The 20,608-nt window shown below is 48.1% G+C and overlaps 1 protein-coding gene and 1 long non-coding RNA gene across 2 annotated transcripts; both read right to left on the reverse strand.

Annotated features, from left to right (window-relative positions):
* Positions 1 to 138: 138 nt before the first annotated feature.
* LOC142027118 (uncharacterized) lies at positions 139 to 5,615 on the reverse strand. The gene is made up of 3 exons (XR_012649023.1): positions 5,422 to 5,615; positions 1,988 to 2,092; positions 139 to 270 (listed from the first exon to the last, which is right to left on the reverse strand). It is a non-coding gene; the product is annotated as an uncharacterized LOC142027118 (long non-coding RNA).
* Positions 5,616 to 10,344: 4,729 nt separating this feature from the next.
* On the reverse strand, positions 10,345 to 12,552 carry TICAM2 (TIR domain containing adaptor molecule 2). The gene is given in 3 exon segments (XM_075019973.1): positions 10,345 to 11,382; positions 11,384 to 11,507; positions 11,509 to 12,552. Coding segments are annotated over 3 exon segments (453 nt in total). The 5' UTR covers positions 11,712 to 12,552; the 3' UTR covers positions 10,345 to 11,256.
* Between the last annotated feature and the right edge of the window lie 8,056 nt (positions 12,553 to 20,608).

Below are 20,608 nucleotides of genomic sequence, written 5' to 3' on the forward strand. Positions count from 1 at the left end.
GGGACTACGCCGCCGCTCAACGGCGGCGGCGAGGGGGGCAGCTGGCCGCTAGGAGGCGCGCGAAGGTCCGCGCGTGCGGGGGCAGCGCAGCCCCGCGGGGCAGGAGAGGGATACGCCTCATCGGTTAATAAATTTGGGGTGAAATGCCCGATTTTTGCAGCGTGGAGGATGCTTTGGCTCTGGGCGACGTCGCTGTTTGGCGTCAGATTCGCTTTTTCTGACGTCGCACGTGGCTTGCTACGGGCTTAGCACATAACGTTTTGTTGATACCTGTAATAATAAAAAGGGAGAAAGATCCTAAAAAAGCTGCACCCGAGCAAGGGAATGTAACTTCTGCCACAACCAAGTATATTATCTGCAAGCCTCAGAACGGAGGGACACCATATGCACAAACAAACTTGGAGGAGAACTATGGACATTAATGGGCAGTAATTTGGACATCAATTTGCAATGAAATCGAGTAGCCCCCCCCCCCCCCAAACAACTAAAAAAAAAAAGAGAAAACAGTTCAATTTGCATTTTTATGTACAGAAGCAATATTTCACTGCCTGGGTTGCTGTTTGTCCTCTTTGTACCCTGCACCAGCAAGATGGTACACAGGTTGCTGATTGTTTTGTCTGCAAACCTCAGAACCAGAAAGATGAAAACAAAATGATGGGGAACAGTTCTGTGCTGGAGGGAACATGGAGATGATAACCTGGAGTTTTCAGGGCAGCCTGTATGCAGCACTGATGGACCTGCAAACTACAGGGCTCCACGGTCACTTATAAAGTAACAGGTGCAGCAGTGCTTCTACAGGTATAAAACACCGGCATGTCCCCACGCCCTCCCGGCTCTGAATTAGGCCAAGTTCCCGGGACAGGGTCCATGGGAGGAAAATTGGGCAGGCAGGCCAGCGGGGAATGGGAATGGCTTCTGCAGAGACGTCCCGCCTGGACCATGGCAGAAGATGAACCCTGGCACGCAGCTGCGAGGCACACCGATGGGGAGTTTAGATACAGCCTGTTGGGCCACCAGGCTTCTTATTTAATAAAAATCTCTGTTTCCTGTGGCAAATAATAGATCTGCCTTGATATTTCAGAAATCTACCTTAGAGTCACTAGGTGTAGGCATTTATGAATTAAGCAGAGAAATAAATTATTAAAGAAAATTTTACAGGAGTTATACTTCCCCAAGTGCCCTGCTGCCATCCTTCTCTTTCATACCTCGATATACATACATCTTCAACAATTATTTAATTGTATTTATATTTTATGAAGGCCATTCTCAGGACATGAGTGGACTTAATGAGGTCTGATAATGATCCTGCATCCTGACCACTGTTGTACATGTTTCACATTTCCATGCTGCCCCACAGAGGCAGCACTTGCTTGGCAGTACCTGGCTCCAGAGGGGCACTGAGACCCACAGGTCAGGGTATGGCCCCAGCCAGCACTTCTCCACTGCAGTTACTTTCTGACTCCCAGAATGGATCTAAGCCCTGCTTCCCAGAGGTAAAAAGCAAATGTTTTGACCCAGTGCACCTGAAGCACCGTGAAAACCAAAAGATACTGATTCCTTCTTTAAGTTTTCAACTTTAATCATTCATAGCCAGTCAATCTGGCATGGGGACATGGTGCCAGGGACAATTTCATCTGGCTTACCTCCCCCTCTCTTGTGGCCACATCCTGGTGTAGGAATAACAGCCCCATACCCACAGGGAAGAGGGGTATTATCGTCAGACTGGGATTTTTGGTGGTGCCCCAAATGCAGCCCATACCATTGAAAAAACCAGTTAGCCTTGATGCTTTATTGGTTTTGCAGTTTCCTTCCCCAAAATATACTGTCTGTTTTTGAAAGCTGTGAGTGAAGAATGGTGTTAAATGGAATAATAACATGTGTTGTGATGCCTTAGTTCTCACCTCAGGGTGTTCTTGTCCTCACAGCTACTCACAGGAGACAGCAGAAGGGATTTGTTGCATACACGAGGGACTAATGTGGTACCTACCTTGCAGACACCTGTTGTTTGGTGTGGAGCGGTCCTCCCCTCCGTGCTTGGGTCATGCCTCTGTGGCACTGTGTCTCACAGACCAGTGTTTTACTGTTGCACCCTCTAGGTTGAAGAAGAGATGTTTACTTTGTGTACAAATGGTAATACCATAAGGAAAAACTCACATGTCACCAGGCAATGCTTGATGGAGTGCTTGATCTGAATCAGCAGGAGGGTTTTCAGGAGTGCCATTGATATTTTGGGACCCAAATTCTGTTTTCAGCAAGAGATCCAGTTGTAAAGTGCTGTATTGTTTAGTTTCAACCCTTCAGTTCTTTATCCCTATGTCCCAAAGGACAAAAGAGGATGGTGTAGAGCTTTCTTTTTCCTCAAGGCAGGCTATGCACAGCAATACAGCAAAGAGAAACCTCAACCATACCTCAGTTGTTAGCTTTGGCACTAGAAGCAATATATCTACACTAACATGACCTCGAATTTTTTATCCCACTTTTCATCATACGCCAGGCAGTATCCCCAGCACGACTATACTTCTGTTAGGCCCTGAGCTAACTCAGAAAACTCTGTGTTGCATTTTGCGAGGTGGACATGCACTCCAGCTGCTCTTCACAGTGTATGTAGCATGTGTCCTACCTAAGCTGGCACACAGTCCCTTACACAGAGCTGGTTGAGAGTTAGGTCAGGAAGGGAATAGAGCGTATAAGATCAGAAAGGCTCCCAGGAGCGGGAGCTGGAGCAGGCAGAGAGCTGAGCAGAGAGATGCCTAAGGCATCTGTGAGCAAATGCCAGCATGTGAGTTGAGGTCAAATTATTCGGTAAACTGAAATACCTGTTGAAGCACAGCATGAATCCTAGGTCTTCCTTGACGCACCCTGACCACCAGGAGAGGAGATGGTGATGGCAAACTCCTGTCATTTGCTATCAACTTACCTTAGTAAAAGCCCCTTCCTGGCTGCTGATGCTTGCCCACACCTCTGGCAGCCCCAGTAGTGGCACAGATGCCGGCAGTGATGCTCATGCTGTCACTGTCACTCGCTCTTACCCATGAATATTTATGCATTTTCATACAAGGCAGAGTAGCTTCGCAAGGACTGACAGAGACACCCACCCTGGAAATGTCTGTGCCCAGGGGCTGCGACACCCTCTGTGGCAGTGGGAGACCCCTGCACCACGTGAGCCAGCCAGGGGATGCAAACCTGTGCCCCTGGGCCAGGGGGAGGGCTCGAGGCACCGGCAGCACCCCTGCACCCTGCCTGAGCCCGAGCAATGTCTGTGTGTGCTGCATCACAAAACATTCCTCCCTCCCTCAGGACAGCAAGCACCACGGGCCTTGGACACGTGCTCGGGTTGGGGAGGTTGTGTGCATGAGGTAGTTGCATATTTAGGCTAAGTCTCCTAAATTGCGATTGCTCACTTTAAGTGACATTAGTGATCCAGATGTTCACCCTCTAGTCTAAAACCCCAGCCCTTCATATGCAAGTCCACTGTGGGCAAGCCAGACAATAAAGTTTCTTCTTTAACTGGCAACTCTTGTTTGTATTGTCCTGTCAACAAAACTCTGGGAGCTGAATTCATTACTTGTTGCGTAAACGGACAAACTTGGTGCAGGCTGGTGTTAAATTTGTAAGAGTCGTTACAAGCTAGCTGGAGATGTGAGTCTGCAGGAACTGAAAAGTTTTGGCAGGTTTGCTGAACCCCTGCAAGCTGTGAGCTTTCCTTGTCCTTTGGCACTTAACTCACAGACAAGAGCAGAAACCCAGTGCAGCCCATGTGTGGACACAGACCAAGACAGTGAAGTCAGGTCCTGGGAAGTACCTCATTTCTCAAGAGGAAATAAGTGTCTCTGCCTATTCACCCTGGAGTGTAAGGATGACATTTTGTTTCCAGTGAAGTCAGCTGAGCCAGGGTTTTACCCCCAGTATTCATAATGATCTTTGGCTCACTAATTTTCTCTAGTTGTACTACAAAAACAGGGAAATAAGAAGAAAATGGTAATCAGTTTGTTTACACTTTCTGAAAAACTTGTACAAATCATACTAATTTTATAAGCTGTTCAATTATGCATTTGTACATGTGTGTGTATGTATGTACGTGTATATAATGGCAATAGTTTATAGATTATCTTCCCTAAAATACACACAATGGTTTAGTAATGGAAATATACTACAGGAGACAGGTACTATTCCACATGATATGGGTATTTCTAAAAGGTACAAATAAGGGAACTTTACAAATATCCTCATAAAGGGAGTTCAGGGTTTTTAAACAGTTTATCTACATCTTTCCTCACTGTTTTGGTATTTGATATGCAAGCTGCAAAATTTCCTTTCCTCTCTCTCCACTGCTCCTGAAGCTAATTCAAGAGGTTGAAAGTACATTGACAGAGGTTGCAATTTTCAGAAATTCAAACATTTCTATCGTTAAAATCAGTGGCAGTTGTGCACCTAGCTTTTAGGTCAGTATTTGCCAAGCTTGTGAAAGCTGAAATTCCCTCCAAGAAGACTGTCACGGTTTAACCCCAGCCAGCAACTAAGCACCACGCAGCCGCTCACTCCCCCCCCCCCATCCAGTGGGATGGGGGAGGAAATCGGGAAAAGAAGTAAAACTCGTGGGTTGAGATAAGAACAGTTTAATAGAACAGAAAAGAAGAAACTAATAATGATAATGATAACACTAATAAAATGACAACAGTAGTAATAAAAGGATTGGAATGTACAAATGATGTGCAGTGCAATTGCTCACCACCCGCCAACCAACACCCAGCCAGGCCCTGAGCGGCGATTCCCCGCCCCCACTCCCCAGTTCCTATACCAGATGGGACGTCCCATGGTATGGAATACCCTTTTGGCCAGTTTGGGTCAGCTGCCCTGGCCGTGTCCTGTGCCAACTTCTTGTGCCTCTCCAGCTTTCTCGCTGGCTGGGCATGAGAAGCTGAAAAATCCTTGACTATAGTCTAAACACTACTGACCAACAACTGAAAACATCAGTGTTATCAACATTCTTCACATACTGAACTCAAAACACAGCACTGTACCAGCTACTAGGAAGACAGTTAACTCTATCCCAGCTGAAACCAAACTTTCTTCCTCTCCTGACAATCCCTAGCATGCATTGTAAAAGACCTGCATGTCTGAATTCATACATCCAAAGGCATTCCTGCTAGCCAGTGCATGACCATACATTGCCTCTTCAGTAACAGTAGCCTGGCATTTTGGGAGAGGCTGCCCTAGGCTGCGTAACAGATCTTGAGCAATAAAACTTGTAAATTTAACATGGCAGAATTTAAATGTAACAAAAGCAACTGCCAGAGTAAAATTCTCTGGCAAAGCAACATTTGGAACTTACAAAATAATCTCAGATTCATCAGTAGAGTTGTTTTAAGTCAAGAGTTGGCTAAACTGTAGTTAAAAAAAATGCATCAAAGATCAGCTTACCATTAAAAATCAGCTCACTATACTTTAACCGTGCCATTGTTAGGTAGAGCCAGTCATGCTCATATTGCTAGCCTTGCTGGGGTCGAACTGTGCTCTGCCTTAGTGTTATCCTCTAACAAGATACATTGGGCATGCACTGTGACTTTGCTTACAACTGATTGGTTTGACTAATCCTTTGCTCTGTTAACCTTTGGGTTGTGCCCTTGTGATACCAGAAGCCTCTCCTGTCCTGCAGGCTATACCCATTCTGGTATATTATAGATGTGAAACTTCCAGAATAGGCTGCTCACCCTCTTTTTGCTGCCTTTTTTTTACCCCATACATATTATCCCCCTGTTATTTTCCTTTCTTTGCTCCCAGGCCAAGGAGAAGATGGGCCCGACAGTGTTGATAAAGATATACAGAATTTTAGCTATTGAATTCACAAGATTTCCACAGTGGGTGGAATAAAAAATACATAACATCCTCTGCTTTGCAAGTATAGAACAGACATTTCACCTACAATGAAACCTACTAGGCTAGTCATGGTACTTGGGAATATGCATATTTAGCTCCCAGGCATTTGTACAGACCCCTCTGCTAATTCACTGCAGAGAAAAACTACGGAGCTGATCAGCCAGGGACCACGCTGAGCTCCAGGGGGTCCAAAATGGTTGCAAGAAAACATCTATGTGGTAAAGCTACTTTTCCTCAAATAGATGTCATTAGAAGCCCTGGGACGCTGGGGTAATCAGAGAAATACTCCATTTACTGTAAGCACCAGCCAACAAGAGCACAGAGAGCAAACAAAACAGTACAAGTGCTAGGCAACGGTCTGGATTGCAACACACTGTGTGCTGCAGCTCCTGCAGAAGCTGCTGAGTGGCTGGGAGCATGCTGGTAGTATTTCAGTCCCTGGCTTCAGTTGCAAGTGCTATAAGCGTCCCTACATTTTAGTCATCTGCAGCTTTAACTGTCATTGGAAGTGTGTACAAGCACCGAGCAGTTCAGACTAGCCGTGACCTTTTACATCACCATATATATCCAGAAAACCATTCTGTCTGTAGCAAAGAATCCCAGTTCCTAGTGGTTTCTGGCCATGTGGTGAGGGGTTGTGTGTATGCACACACGCAGTCGCAAATGTATGTGCTTTCGAGAGTTCTGCTCTCATTTTCTGCCTTCTAACCTTTTCCATAAGCAGCTGGTCAGAGGCAAGTGTGTGACCTCTTAGCAAAAAGATCACTGGGAGTAGCTTCCTATTAAACTGTGACTAGGGACTCTTCCATTAATCTGCCTCTGATTGCTGACTGTAGCTTGACCCTGAACAAACAGAGGGCATGGACTAACAGGAAAACTATTTCCAAGCCTGGCTTAATTCTAGGTTAGGAGGCAGAGGTTTGGTGGGTTTTTTTTAAATGACATAAGGCTCAGCTACTGAGTTTCTCAGTTCCCTTGTGCACGGGTGTTTCTGCCTGTCTGTCTGGTGGCTTTCTGATAAGAAAGACTGGTGTCATTTCGGTAGTGGCTCTTCTTCTTGCGGAGCTGCCAACGGCCACAGCCATCCCCTGGGCATTGCCCTGCATCGTCCCCTCCAGATGCCCAACCTGCCTGAGGAAAGCCCGCAAGCTCTTCAGCACTTGCCTTTGACAGCGGGGTTTCACATTTCTGAGTAAGTCTGCAACAGACACCCATGTCACCAATTACCTCCTTATCTCTGCTGCCTGTTCCACTGCCGCAGCATATGACCGTCTACTCCGTTTTCTTCTGCAGGCTGGATTACTAAAATACGCTTCACTGGGGCTTCTCACAAGCACACCTCAGAAGATTCAGTTAGAGCAGATTGGAACTGTTTGCTTGCCTTTTAATGCTAACCACACTGAGCTTAGTAAAACTGCTCTGCATGGATTGCCTTAGCTAATTTAAGATTCATAAATCTCTTGGATTTATGCCACTAGTACCACGGGTACTCAGGCACTGTCCTTTCCTTGGGTACTCCCCAACTCTGGCTGTCAGCCAGAGAGCACAGGCAAACCATCCCCAGCACTGAAATCTGAGGAGAAGCTGCCTTATCTCAGTTTTGTTTTTTTCTCTTTTTTTTCCCCCTTTTAGTGATTACGCCAAATGAGATTGATGGTTTTCTGAGAAGGAAAAGCTGCTGCTTTTACCGTGCCCTTTCTCTAAGGGATGAATGCAGTGCAGGGCGAGGTGGCGGCCACAAGACTTCACGTTTTCCACACACCAAGTTGATTGGGAAATATCTGAGACAAGTGCCAGAAATTTTGCAATAGGATTGTACATTTAGGAGGAAGAAAAAAACCAGAAAATGGCTTATTCCAGTTAATAAGTCTTGACATTTTTTTCAGAAGCCTTTATAGGCCTTCAGGCAGAGCAAAGGAAACTTTAAAATCACAGCCTATTGCAGAGAAAGGCAAATGCACCATTAGACAGATGAAGTGTGTCAGCTTTGCTTCCCATTGCACAATGCCTTCTATCACAAGACTTTGTAAATAAAATACATGTAGCCTTCTGTGACATAAGGATCACTGTCCTTGTTTAACAGCTGAACGTAGCAAAGCACAGAGAAATGTCCAAGCACCTAACCTGCTGTGGGGAGAGGGGCCTGAGGCTGATGCCAGAGAGCATTTTTCCGCTGTCATGCCTTGCTGTCCCAGCCCTCAGCCTCACCGCTCCCCTTCCTCATCCGTTTGGGCACATCCAATTCCCAACCATTAATAACGCACCTGCTTCAAACACTGTTGTTGAACCAGAGGACCACTGTGTCCCGCTGCCACCAGGGCCAGGAGACTTTCACTTAAGTCCAGCACGATGCTCAGCACCCCGGAGGTGTCTCCCCATGTCTGATCTGTTGCTCACTTCTGCCAGGACAGAGCACACCAAGGGGACAGGTAGTTTCAAGGCAACATTTGGGACCTCCAGAGGGAGGAGACAGCGCAGAGGCTGCCAGCTGCAGAGTGCTCCGAGATGCAGGCAAGAGTCTCCCTTGCAAATGTGATAGTCATGGCAACAGTGCTCCGGCTTCTCCTGGAGAACAGTAATTCAGCTTTAGATGTAATTCCATATATTCAGTTCGTAGTGCAGTATTTCTCACCCAGCAGTATGCTCAAACCTTCTGAACATTTTTTTTCTTACCATACCAAAGACAGGGGAGGGTCACCCAGCTTGCTTTTCCAGCACTTGCATCCACAAGTGTGAGAGCAGGGGCATGTCACAGCTGGATGACATATACATTTCTTAGGCTTTTCTTATCACAGGATAGAAATTTCCTCCCTTTGCCAGAGTATTCCCACATACCCTTTTATGTACTGCATTCTGCTGCAGTGCTCGGAAAACTCTGCGTGTAGCACAAAGGCAGCTGCCCGGGAGAGGTATGGCACAGCTGCAGTCGGCAGCGAATGCAGCCTAAGACAAGTAACAGGAGTTTCATCCGGCTGGAGTCTGCAACTCCCAGGCAGACCCTTGCTTAATGGCCAGGCAGTCGTCAGCTGGCAGGGTAGCACACTAAGCATCCAGGTAAGACTGGCAGAGGGATGGGTGGTGGTCAGTAGTGACAAGGCACACTTTTCTGCATGAAAATGAGACAGCAATTTTTATTTGTAGGCACCTAGCGTACAAGAAAGCTGTCTGTGTGATTCTTGCAGGCAGTATGCGGCAGGATGAGCAGATGCTTTTTTTCTGAACTAGCTACTGAAAGAGAACAACATTAAAGTGTAAATGACTTGGGGACTTTAACCCTCAAACGTTGCCCGAGAGCTGCACAGTACGGTATTACCTGCAAGTATGGGCTTCTCACCAGCAAAGCAAGTGGTATCTCCCAGGATCAGCTGGAAGGACTGGTTTTATAGAGGTGGAAGAAATAACTACAACAACAGTGCAGCAGCTCAATAGCTCAAGAACAGGAGTCTCTGGGTTGCTGAGGTTTGGTCCAAACCTGACAACTGGCTGCCGTTTTTGGAAGCATTTAGCTGCATAACAGCCCAGGACAGACCACATCTCCTCCTGTTTCTCTCAGGCTTCCTCCCATTCTCTTTTCCTTCTGTCTTCTTTGCATAATCCTCCCATTGGAATGGTTTATAGACTGTATGCTGTAGACAGGTTGTCTGACATTTACCATTTTAAACATCACAGGAAAAAGTACATTTACACTGGGGGGGGAAGGTTAAAAATACTGTAGGCAGCAGTTAAATGAATCACCACTCCGAAAGCCTCCCACAGCTGAAACCCTCCACTCGTGCTCGCAGTGCTGGTGGCTCTCCTCGAGGAAGTTGGGCAGCTCTGGCCACCCCACCATGGCAAGGGCTGCAGAGGGGAGCCGAGGCCTGCCCCCCCTGCTTGCAGTGCCCCGGTCCCCAGCGCTGGGGTCAGAAGCACCCCTCTGCCTGCAGGCACGCCTGTCGTCGATAGGCATCACTTGCAGCACTGGGGACACCAGGGGTGATTAACTGAGAAACCCCCCACTTCGCTCAGGACTTTCTGCCATCCCAGGCACCGTGGCTGCCTGCACTGAGGGTGCTTTGCAAGGGCTGCAGACACCCAGCAGCCCCCTGGCTCCACAGATTTGCTTTCCTGCAGCACAAGTGTACAGCCTGCATGTGGATGAAGCACATCATGTGTCCATAACTGATTCTTGCCCTGAAGTCTTGAGACAGAGATACATAGCTGTTATTCTCCTCATTTACAAAACAGGCAACAGAGGCAGAACACAAAACATTGTGTCCAAAATCACACTGCATGCAAGCAATGGCACAGCTATCATGTCAGCTACCTCCCACAAGCATGGCATCGATGCTGATGCAGACACTAAAGCCCCTCTTGCTGCCTTTTCTCTTCAGCAAGGAACAAATTTTTTTGCTCAGAGCTGACTGTCTTTACATTCGGAATAGCCAGAGTTCAGTCATTCAGAAAATAATAAATTATCATGTTTTAATTTAATTTCCACCAGAAAAAGCAAAGATTTCCAATGCTGTTTTAGTAATTTCACTCCACATCAGCAACACAAAACTATAGTGAAACCTAAAGCAAGCTGTCTTACTGAATCACAGCTAGCAGTCCTATCAAGTACAGTACAGGAGGAAAAAAGAACACTGAAGATCTATCTTAAATCTGATCAAATATGCTTAAGAACTGGGGTATGCAAAGTGCACAAAATACAAGTAATTCAAACCAATGCAATTTCTGTGGGTCTCCTTTTCCAGCCTCAGTTCAGAATGCTTGCCTTGAAGACAGTCTCTCACACTATTCTCTCCAATATCATTGTCTAATGTTTTCCCTTAAAGAATGTGCCAAACAAAGTTTAGTCAGAATGAGCCAAGAAAATGTTTCTCAAACTAACAGAAGCCATCAGAAAATGTTTTCTTTATAGAAAAAAATCCCAAATGTAATAAAAACAAAGTATCTTTGAAATGCCCATTTCTCAAAGTGGCAGCGTATTTCATGGAGTGCCTTTCATAATGCATTGATTTCATTGTGATGTCAGGTATTCCTCTTTTATTAATATTTTCCAGTATCAGCTACAAGATGTGAAAAGCTGTACATTGTTAAAGGAAAACAATACATGTCTGGCACAGCCCACATGATAAAACCAAACATAGCTAAGGTTTCAGTTTGGCAGCATCTTGTACCTCTGAGCAGACACAGTGACAGGCATGCCTTCATATACAGTATGCATTCAGCAGTACTTAATTAACATGCCTTGGTGGAGAACTTTACCATTAGTTTTGTCAAAAGAAGGGTTTCCCTTCCTTTATAAAACAAGACCAAGGAAAATCACTTCTGCTTTATTCTAAACATGGTCTGTCTTCACAGTTTTTCGCCATGACAAGCGCTTTAGTTTCTGTTTCATCCTTCCTCCCTCTGTATCTCTCGCTGTTGCCTGTATGTAGACTTGTGGAAAATTTTCTCCACTTGTTTTGCAAAGCCAGGACTATCCTCTTACAGTGCATTAATAGCCTGCAAAACAAAAAAAAAGTCTTCTCCTGGTAAGTGGGTTATTCAGTGGCCTCACAGGTATCACAGAGCTGTAATTTATCCTGTTAAGAGCAAGGGAGGTGAAAGACTGGAATACATACCAAGATCCATTCAGAAAATTTTGTCATTAGCATGATAGTCCATGCTGAGCCATTCACAGCATCACTTAAGTTTTCCAAGACACATTCACTACAAGGCATTGCTGCAAAGGTTATTCCAGATTTAACACAAAATTTATTCTGCAGCAGGTTCTGGATTTGTATGGCTTGATCTGCATCATTGTCAGTGTGCAGAACCACAAACTTAAAGAAAACAGCCTCAGTCATCTCATGCTGCTGCAAAATCCCCAAGCCCTGCTTGTGGGCTCTCTGAGTTCAGCAGAGAGGCTACACAGTTCATTAATGGGCTTGGGGTCTCCTAGACCTGTACTCAAGCTGTTAGCCTTTTGCTGCTCTCTGCTGAGAGTGGTTTGTCCGGAATTAGTACCGCTCATTACGAAAAACACACACATCCAAAAATGATTTGTTGGTGTGACTGATGTCTGCTTTCTCCATTCTTTTTTTAAAAAAAAAAACAGGTCAGAGAAAGAAAAAAGCAAAAGAACTACTGAGTGTTAGGACAATGTGAAAAAAGGATTCCGTGCCTTTCTTAAATACCAAACTTGTTTGACTGGAGGAAGCTATTACTCGTGCTAATGAACGAAGGCAGAAATGCTGAGAGAAAAGCTAGTACTCAAGTTCAATAGTTCCCAGCCCTTTTTGCTGATGAAGTCGATGCTCAGCACTCTCCAGCCTGCAGGCAAGCCAAGCACTTCCCATGGAGACCCATCAGCTGCCACCAGCAGGAAAGTGCATCCAGGGGGGTCCAGCTCTTGTGGTTCTTATGCTGCAAAGGGAGTTGCCCTGCTGAATATGTTGGCATAGCGATGGGAGGGTGGAAGCTCATCCGCCCCCTGTGTGATCTGCGCTCTCACCCCAGCCGAAATCAGTGACAGTCCGACACAGGGGCTGCCCAGCTGCCAGCAGCACTATGAAGCCAATGCGTCAGCTTGGGGGAGGTGATACAAGGCACAGTGCCTGCCGAAAACTGAGCGGCCAGCCTTTCGCTGTCTCATTCCTGTTCATTTCTTTAATCGTCATTTGCACAGCTTGAGTGGAACTTACAGGAGCATCCTCCCCTTGTGCAAAGAATTTGGAGGAGCTGGGGTTTTTAACTCTGCTAATGCTGCTCACAGACCTCAGCACGCCCCCCCAGGGGACAGCGGGGCAGGAGGGGTCCTGCCACTTTCAGCAGCTGCCAAACTGATTTAGCTGTAGCATGAAAGTGCAGCCAAGGCTCACACCCTCCAGGGAATTTAGGCAACTGAATTGGTCTTTAAATTAATCTGGGCTCCAGTGCCCTCACCCAGTTTACAGAGGACATTGGGGGCCAGAATCAGGCCTTGAATGGTGAGGGCGGTGGTACCTGCACATAGAGCGGTGCCTGCCCGGTGTAAGCCCACCACTCCCATTCCCTGCACTGCCCCTCCTCTCTTCTGATCTCCTTCCCCCTAAAATGCTGGTTGCTGTGCAGCCTCCTGGCTGAGGAGAGACGGGTAGGGTCACCGGTGGGACCCCGGGTGTTCCCCCTTCGCCAGCCGGAGGGGTTTCTGACGTGAGGCATGCCGGGTCTGACACCGGCCGAACACCTTCCCTGGGGGCTCGGTGCTCCCTCAGCTCCTCCCGCCCCGAGAAGCCCACCAAGGGCTCCCACAGCTGGGTCTCGGTCTGACCCACAGCCTGTCCTTTTTTCGTACGCAAGGTTAAGCCAGCATTAGCCTGTTCAAGTCCAACGATAGCCCAGGCGCAGGAGTCATCCACCGCTTCGTGCTTTCCCACTGTGACGGCCCCGTCTGGCTCCGCACAGTGTGCTTGGGGTGCTTTCTTCTTCTGCCTTTAAATGCAGTTTTATTTTACTGGTAGAGCTTCAAGTGTTTGCCAGTAACCAGGTAAAGAGCCAGCATCCGTGTTTGACACGGGAAGAGCAGAGCCCCAGAGAGCAACCGCACTTTTGTCCTGCGGTAACACGGAGCCCACATAGAGCCTCCCTCTCTCCACCTCCACTTTTATTGGGCCACCACATTTTCCTTCTAACTGAAAGTCCGCTGGGAACGTTGTGTTTTAATGTTGTAACCTCAAACCTATGGGCAGAAGAGCCAACTGCCTCTGGAAGCAGGGGCCAAAACACTGCAGCTCTTTTTGGGGGTAAAGATAATTATCCGTATTAAAACCAACTAGGTTACTTCTGTTTCTAAAACAGGTTCAGCCTGGATCAGGTCAATAAATATTGGAATAAACATGTCTTTAAGGATATGTGGTGATCTGATCATGCAGCATTACACATGAAGGAGGTGGCTCTGGATCTTAGAGGAATTATGGATTTTAGAGAAAACGCTGCCCATTAGAGAACAGAGCAGTGTATTATCAATACTGCAGCCTGCAGTGGGAAGCTGACAGCATGAACAATGAAAATGCCTTACACATGGAAATAAAGGTACAGTATAGCTGTACACTTGTTTGTTACATGCATTTAGTCCCCTGTAAAGCTGTGGAAATCCGGGTGCGGGATCTATGCCTTCTACACAGCATCCCCAGGGCCATCCCTGGTGTTTGTCTAGCCATGGTCCCATGGCACAGAACTTATTTTCAAACGATTCAGCAGAAGTTTGGGCTTATTTTTTTTGTTTGAAAGAAAACACAAAGAACAGAGAACAATTCAGAGCTTTGCTTTTGCAGTAGGAATGAACTGGTAGCAGGGTAAGTGCACTGAGCAGTAATGTAGTAAGACAGAGCTTCTGTGCTAATGATTCCTTAAATTAAGTTCCCATGTGACCTAATAGAGGGCCAGGTGTGCAATTTCTGTGCTTGTTTGCTGCCCTCTCTTGGCAGCATGACCACCCTCCAGGAGAGAAAACAGAATGAAGGTTCTCGAGAAAAGCATCAAGCCACACTCACTCAGAGAAGATGGAAGAGTCTTGCACCAAAGAAAAATGCAACATTTAGCACCTTTTTCCACATTGGATAAATAATGAATTGCTTGTAAGAAGTCAGATCTCCTGTCTTCTCTGAGACAAGATTCATTGACTCAGTATGTGTGTGAGGGAGAACTGATTGGGGTGATGACACTGTTTGTCACAGACAAACATCAACCTTTCCTATTGTATTGACTTTGTGTGGCAATGTTTTGGTAGCGGGGGGGTTACAGGGGTGGCTTCTGTAGGAAGCTGCTAGAAGCTTCCCCTGTGTTCGAGAGCGAGCCCATACCAGTTGGCTCTAAGACGGACCCACTGCCGGCCAAGGCTGAGCCCATCAGCAATAGTGGTAGCGCCTCTGTGATAACATTTTTGAGAAGGGAAAAAAAAGTTAGGATGGACGGAAAAATGGCAGCTGAAGAGAGGAGTGAGAACATGTAAAAGAAAGAACCCTGCAGACCCCCAGGTCAGTGAAGAAGGAGGGGCAGGAGGTGCTCCAGGCACCGGAGCAGAGATTCCCCTGCAGCCCGTGGGGAAGACCATGGTGAGGCAGGCTGTCCCCCTGCAGCCCATGGAGCTCCACGGGGGAGTAGATATCCACCTGCAGCCCCTGGATGACCTCACGCCTGAGCAGGTGGGTTCCTGAAGGAGGCTGTGACCCCATGGGAAGCCCGCGCTGGAGCAGGCTCCTGGCAGGACCTGCAGATCTGTGGAGAGAGGACCCCACGCTGGAGCAGGTTTTCTGGCAGGACCCGTGACCCCGCAGGGGACCCGCGCTGGAGCAGTGTGCTCCTGAAGGACTGCACACCGTGGAAAGGACCCACGTTGGAGCAGTTCGTGAAGAACTGCAGCCCGTGGGAAGGACCCACATTGGAGAAGTTCATGCAGGACTGTCTCCTGTGGGTGGGACCCCACAGTGGAGCAGGGGAAGAGTGTGATGAGTCCTGCCCCTGAGGAGGATGAAGCGGCAGAAAATAACATGTGATGACCGTAAACCCCATCCCCATCCCCCTGTGCCGCTGGGGGGGGTTGGTAGTGAATCCGGGAGTGAAGTTGTGCCCAGGAAGAAGGGAGGGGTGGAGGGAAGGTTTTTTGAGATTTGGGTTTATTTCTCATTACCCTACTCTGGTTGATTTGTAATAAATTGAGTTAATTTTCCCCAAGCTGAGTCTGTTTTGCCCGTGATGGTAATTGGTGAATGATCTCTCCTGTCCTTATCTTGACCCACGAGCCCTTTGTTATATTTTCTCTCCCCTGTCCAGCTGAGGAGGGGGAGTTATAGAGCAGCTTTGGTGGGCACCTGGTGTCCAGCCAGGGTCTACCCATCACACCTATTCATTATTTTATACACCTACCAACTACCTTGCCTTTCCTCCCCCATAAAAGCAATTTTCTGAAAAAGAGAGATTTTTGCTTGTCAGTCCCTAGAAGACTATTCGAGCAGACTTCCAAGGCATTGCCTCAATTGCCTTCTATAAAGATTTCCATCTGTAGAATACATGTATGTATCTTTTATTATCAGTGTCAGAAGGCTGAAAGAAAAGTGCATCCTGTGAATAGCGGTAATCCTTTGTGGCAAATATGAGCTTTACTCTTCAGAACACGTCTCCTTCCAGCTTTAACTTTAATAAGGGCGGTCCGTGTCATTCAGGATCCTGTTTGCAGATTAAGAAATGCATCCCACATAGCAGTTTACTATCAACTCAGTGTATGCTTACATAGCTTGCTATCACCCTGTGTGTTCACAGGCCGTGCACAAAGGGCATCCATACTCCAGGAGGCTGCAAACAAGAGCCATCTGATTGCTCAGGGAGGAATCCTTTTTCACATGCAAACCTTCTGTGTCTATCTTGTTCAGTATCTCACCTATGCATAAGAAAACACAAATTACCTTTTCAGGTAATGGAGGTCCTCCCATGGAGGAACCATTCCTCATCATCTTGCTGGATAGTAGAGGCTTCAACCTTAAGAACGTCTTTCAGAAGTCCTACTTTGTGTCAACAGGAACATGTTGACACAAGTATCCTTGGCCAAGGAGCACAAGCAGCATCCTCCAGTCAGCTGCCTTCCCCCAGGACATCCTTCCTAGAGCATGGAGGGAGACCAACATTGACAATAACACTGCCAAAGAGGCTTGCAACAGATCCTGTTGGTTTGATTCATAAGGAAAAAATATGTAGCATGTTTTACACTGAACACTTCCGAAAAGTGAACATGACAGAATAATAACGGTACATAACTTTTTATGGTTTCTCAGAAGGGTGTTTGAAAGTTGCAGTTGCATAAAGCCATCCTATGGTCTCATAGTACGATAATTATATCCACAGAATATTTCAAAGTTGTGTTTAACATTAAAATAAGAATAAAAACCAAGGAAATCTGCCATTTGCTGCCTTTGAAAGGTGTTTCTCTTCTTTCCTCCACTTGTAATTGGGATAACATTGCTCAGGGAGCCAAAACTGACTCTTCTCCCTAGAGATACATAGGAGGTTGTAGCACTGCCTCTCCTTGCATCTGCTTCCAGCTCCACAGGTGTGACCCCCAGCAGCACTTCCCTCTGGTTTACCTGGGGATGGGTTTGCATGTCAATAGGCTGTTGGTTTTAATAGGGCGCTCACTAGCACTTCAGGGCTTTGGGGGGTCACATCCCGTGATCACATTTTTGTGATTCAGGGCAAAAGCATAGACAATCAAGCACCAGGAGGAGGCTCATGCACAGCCAAGGTCTGCAGAGGAGGGAAGAGCAAACTGGCTGTCTCTTCCCAGACCTGCATGGGTCTGACCTCCACAGCATCCTTCATTGTGTCCCTGTGGTGGGACCGCTGTGCAAAGATCTCATTCCCTTCAGCCACTCCACTGTCCATGTGCTCTTACAAGTAGGCATCAATGCTGAAGAAAATCTTTGGTTTGCTGCAGTCTTTTACGAGGCACACAGGTAAACCCTGAAGGAGGAGTCAGCCCAAAACAGCCAGCAAAAGGCAGCTTGGGGGTTTTAGCAGCATCTGGCAGTACAGACTTGGATCTATGACATCTTCCTGCTGATATCACCTGAGGGGTTAACTCATCTGATACAAATCACCTGAACTTGTGCTATGGCTGGCAGGCGCATGCTCACCAATGCTCATCAAGAGTGACCTGGAACAGCTACAATAGGCTATAAAGCCCTTCACAGGGGGATTTTCACTTCTGAGTGGAAAAGAAGAAAGTCTGGAAGCTAAAGGCATCTTTCTGGGGGTTGAATTTCCACACAGCTGGGAAGAGCGGAAGCCTTGTGGCTCCTCTCCCACAATCCACACAGACCTGCTCCACCTCATCCCACCCACAAACCTCTTCGAGCTGGCGAAAAGCCTTCCCCTGTGGAGGTGTGGATCCGTTCCCCCTGAGCCATCGCATCCTTTGGAATTTCTCAACCAAAAGTGCTTTTGCCCACCAGCAGCTTTCGGGGGGGGACAGCATCCAAGGGCTTTGCTCTCATGCCCTCCTGAGCGGCAGCCACAGCACTGGTGGTGCCCAAGCTGTTGCCAGAGGGACCCGCAGTCCCTGGAGGGGAAACAACGCCATCCCTTTCCCTGGCTTGCCCTGGCACCAGGCGTGACATCCCGCCTGCCCCCTGCTCCACGCCACAAACAGCAGAGATGTGGGTGCTGAGCAGGTGTCTCTGGAGGGACTCTCTCCTGGACCACTGCCAGTGAGATCTTGCTCCTGAGGTCCCTCCTCGGAGGTACCCACCACGGCAGGTCTCTGATCCCTATAGGGAGGTGAGTGCTGACTCCTCCTGCCTCCCTCCCCGCAGCAGGGGCAGGGGCAGTGCTCCGGGGTGCCTGGGAGACAGGCAGCTGGGCACACACTGGGAGCAGCAGGCCATGGGCTGGGGAGGGGGACCTCTCAGGCATGGCAGTGACAGCTCTGCTGGGGAAGGAGGTCAGCAGGAGGCACAGGCCATTCAGTTTGGGGTTTTTTTTCCATGTCCCTCACTAGCTACAGCATCCCACAGACACTTCGTGGTCAGCTGCTTTGTCTTCTTTTGAGATGCCACCACGCGCATACAGAGAACACCCCGGAGCTGCAGCCGGGCAGATAACGGTCTCTGCAGGGTTTGGGTTGCTCCGTGCTGCTGCCAAACTTCCAAGTGCCACTTTGCAGTTGCCACAACCAAACTCATCCATTCTGGTTTTGGTCCTTCCAGGCAGCTGAGTGTCCATGACCCCACGGTGCGGTTTTCCCCGTGAACTGCCACCAGATGGCAAAATACTCGCGGGCATGGCGCCCGAGCCTGCTTGCCAGCACCGCAGGCTGGAGCTGTGGCTGCAGGAGAGAAGAAAGTGGCAGCATTTCCATCCCGCCCCCGGGATTAACTGCTCTTGGTAAGTCCAGGGGTGCCTCTCCAACAGCCTCCAGGGACCAAGAGCTTCTCCTGGTCTCTGGACACTGGAAGTCAAAAGCGGAGCATGCAACTGCTCCTGTCAGGCACGAAACACTCCAAAACGTCCCTGTCGCTCACTACGCCTTTACACTACGATGGCAATGAGGCACAAAGGTAACATGCACTTATTATTGTGCTGTCCTTAGCTGTGACCAGTCTACAAACCTGTACAATGGGATAAGGCTCAGAGAAGATAGACAAGGGTAATGTGCTCACAAGGCTCAGAAAGTAGCCGCAGCTATTGTGAAAGATGCTGAACTAAACACCAAGGGGATCAACAAGTGACTTTGTTGTCAATAAATGGTTTCATCAGTTGAGTGGGTCAACTGGTTATCTAAATTGCCTTCTTTAAAATAAACAACAGAAAGTATAACTTTCCTGAGCCAGCCAGACCAACATGAAGGGAGTGTATATGTGGCTTAGCCCAACATAGAGTACAAAAATCAAACAACTGACAAAAGGGACATTGAAGAAAGCAATGGGCTTGAGCTGGCTTCAACAGACCTATGCCTTCCCAGTGACTGGGGATGCCCAGCATCATGACAGTGGAGCTGAGGGGGGTTGACCCTGGCTGGAGACCAGGTGCGCACGAAACCGCTCTATCACTCCCCCTCCTCAGCCAGATGAGGGGAGAAAAATACAACAAAAGGCTCATGGCTTGCGATAAGGACAGGCAAATCATTCACTAATTACTGTCACAGGCAAAACAGACTCAACTTGGGGAAATTAATTTAATTTATTATGAATCAAATCACAGTAGGATAATAAGAAATAAAACCAAATCTCAAAACACCTTCCCTCCACCCCTCCCTCCTTCCCAGGCTGAGCTTCACTCCCGATTTTCTCTACCTCCTCCACCAGCAGTACAGGGGGACGGGGAATGGGGGTTGGGGTCAGTTCATCACACGTTGTCTCTGCTGCTCCTTCCTCTTCAGGGGGAGGACTTCTCACTCTTCCCCTGCTCCAGCGTGGGGTCCCTCCCACAGGAGACAGCCCGCCATGAAATTCTCCAACACTAGTCCTTCCCACAGGCTGCAGTTCTTCACAAACTGCTCCAGTGTGGGTCCTTTACATGTGTCTTTCCACAGGCTGCAGTCCTTCAGGCACAGACTGCTCCAGTCTGGGTCACCCACGGGGTCACAAGTCCTGCCAGAAAACCTGCTCCTGCATGGGGTCCTCGCTCCACAGGGCCACAGGTCCTGCCAGGAGCCTGCTCCAGCACAGGCTTCCCATGGGGTCACAGCCTCCTTTTGGGCACCCACCTGCTCCGGCGTGGGGTCCTCCACGGGCTGCAGGTGGATATCTACTCTACTGTGGAGCTCCCTGGGCTGCAGGGGAACAGCCTGCCTCACCATGGTCTTCACCACGGGCTGCAGGGGAATCTCTGCTCCGGCGCCTGGAGCATCTCCTCCCCCTCCTTCTTCACTGACCTGGGGGTCTGCAGGGTTCTTTCTCTTACATGGTCTCACTCCTCTCTCCAGCTGCTGTTGTGCAGCAGTTTTTTCCCCTTCTTAAATATGTTATCACAGAGGTGCTACTACTGTTGCTGATGGGCTCAGCTTTGGCCAGTGGCACCTGCACCTTGGAGCTGGCTGGCATTGGCTCTGTCAGACATAGGAGAAGCTTCTGGCAGCTTCTCACAGAAGGTGCCATTGTAGGCCCCTGCTACCAAAACGTTGCCATGCAAACCCAATACAGGAACATATAGGGAGTAGTAATGGGAATCATGTTGGCATTATGGTTCAATTGTATATTGCAATTACTATATTGTGCTTAGGTTGTGATTTCAG

This window comes from Buteo buteo, chromosome Z (assembly GCF_964188355.1).
Source record: "Buteo buteo chromosome Z, bButBut1.hap1.1, whole genome shotgun sequence".
Taxonomy (NCBI): Eukaryota; Metazoa; Chordata; class Aves; order Accipitriformes; family Accipitridae; genus Buteo; species Buteo buteo.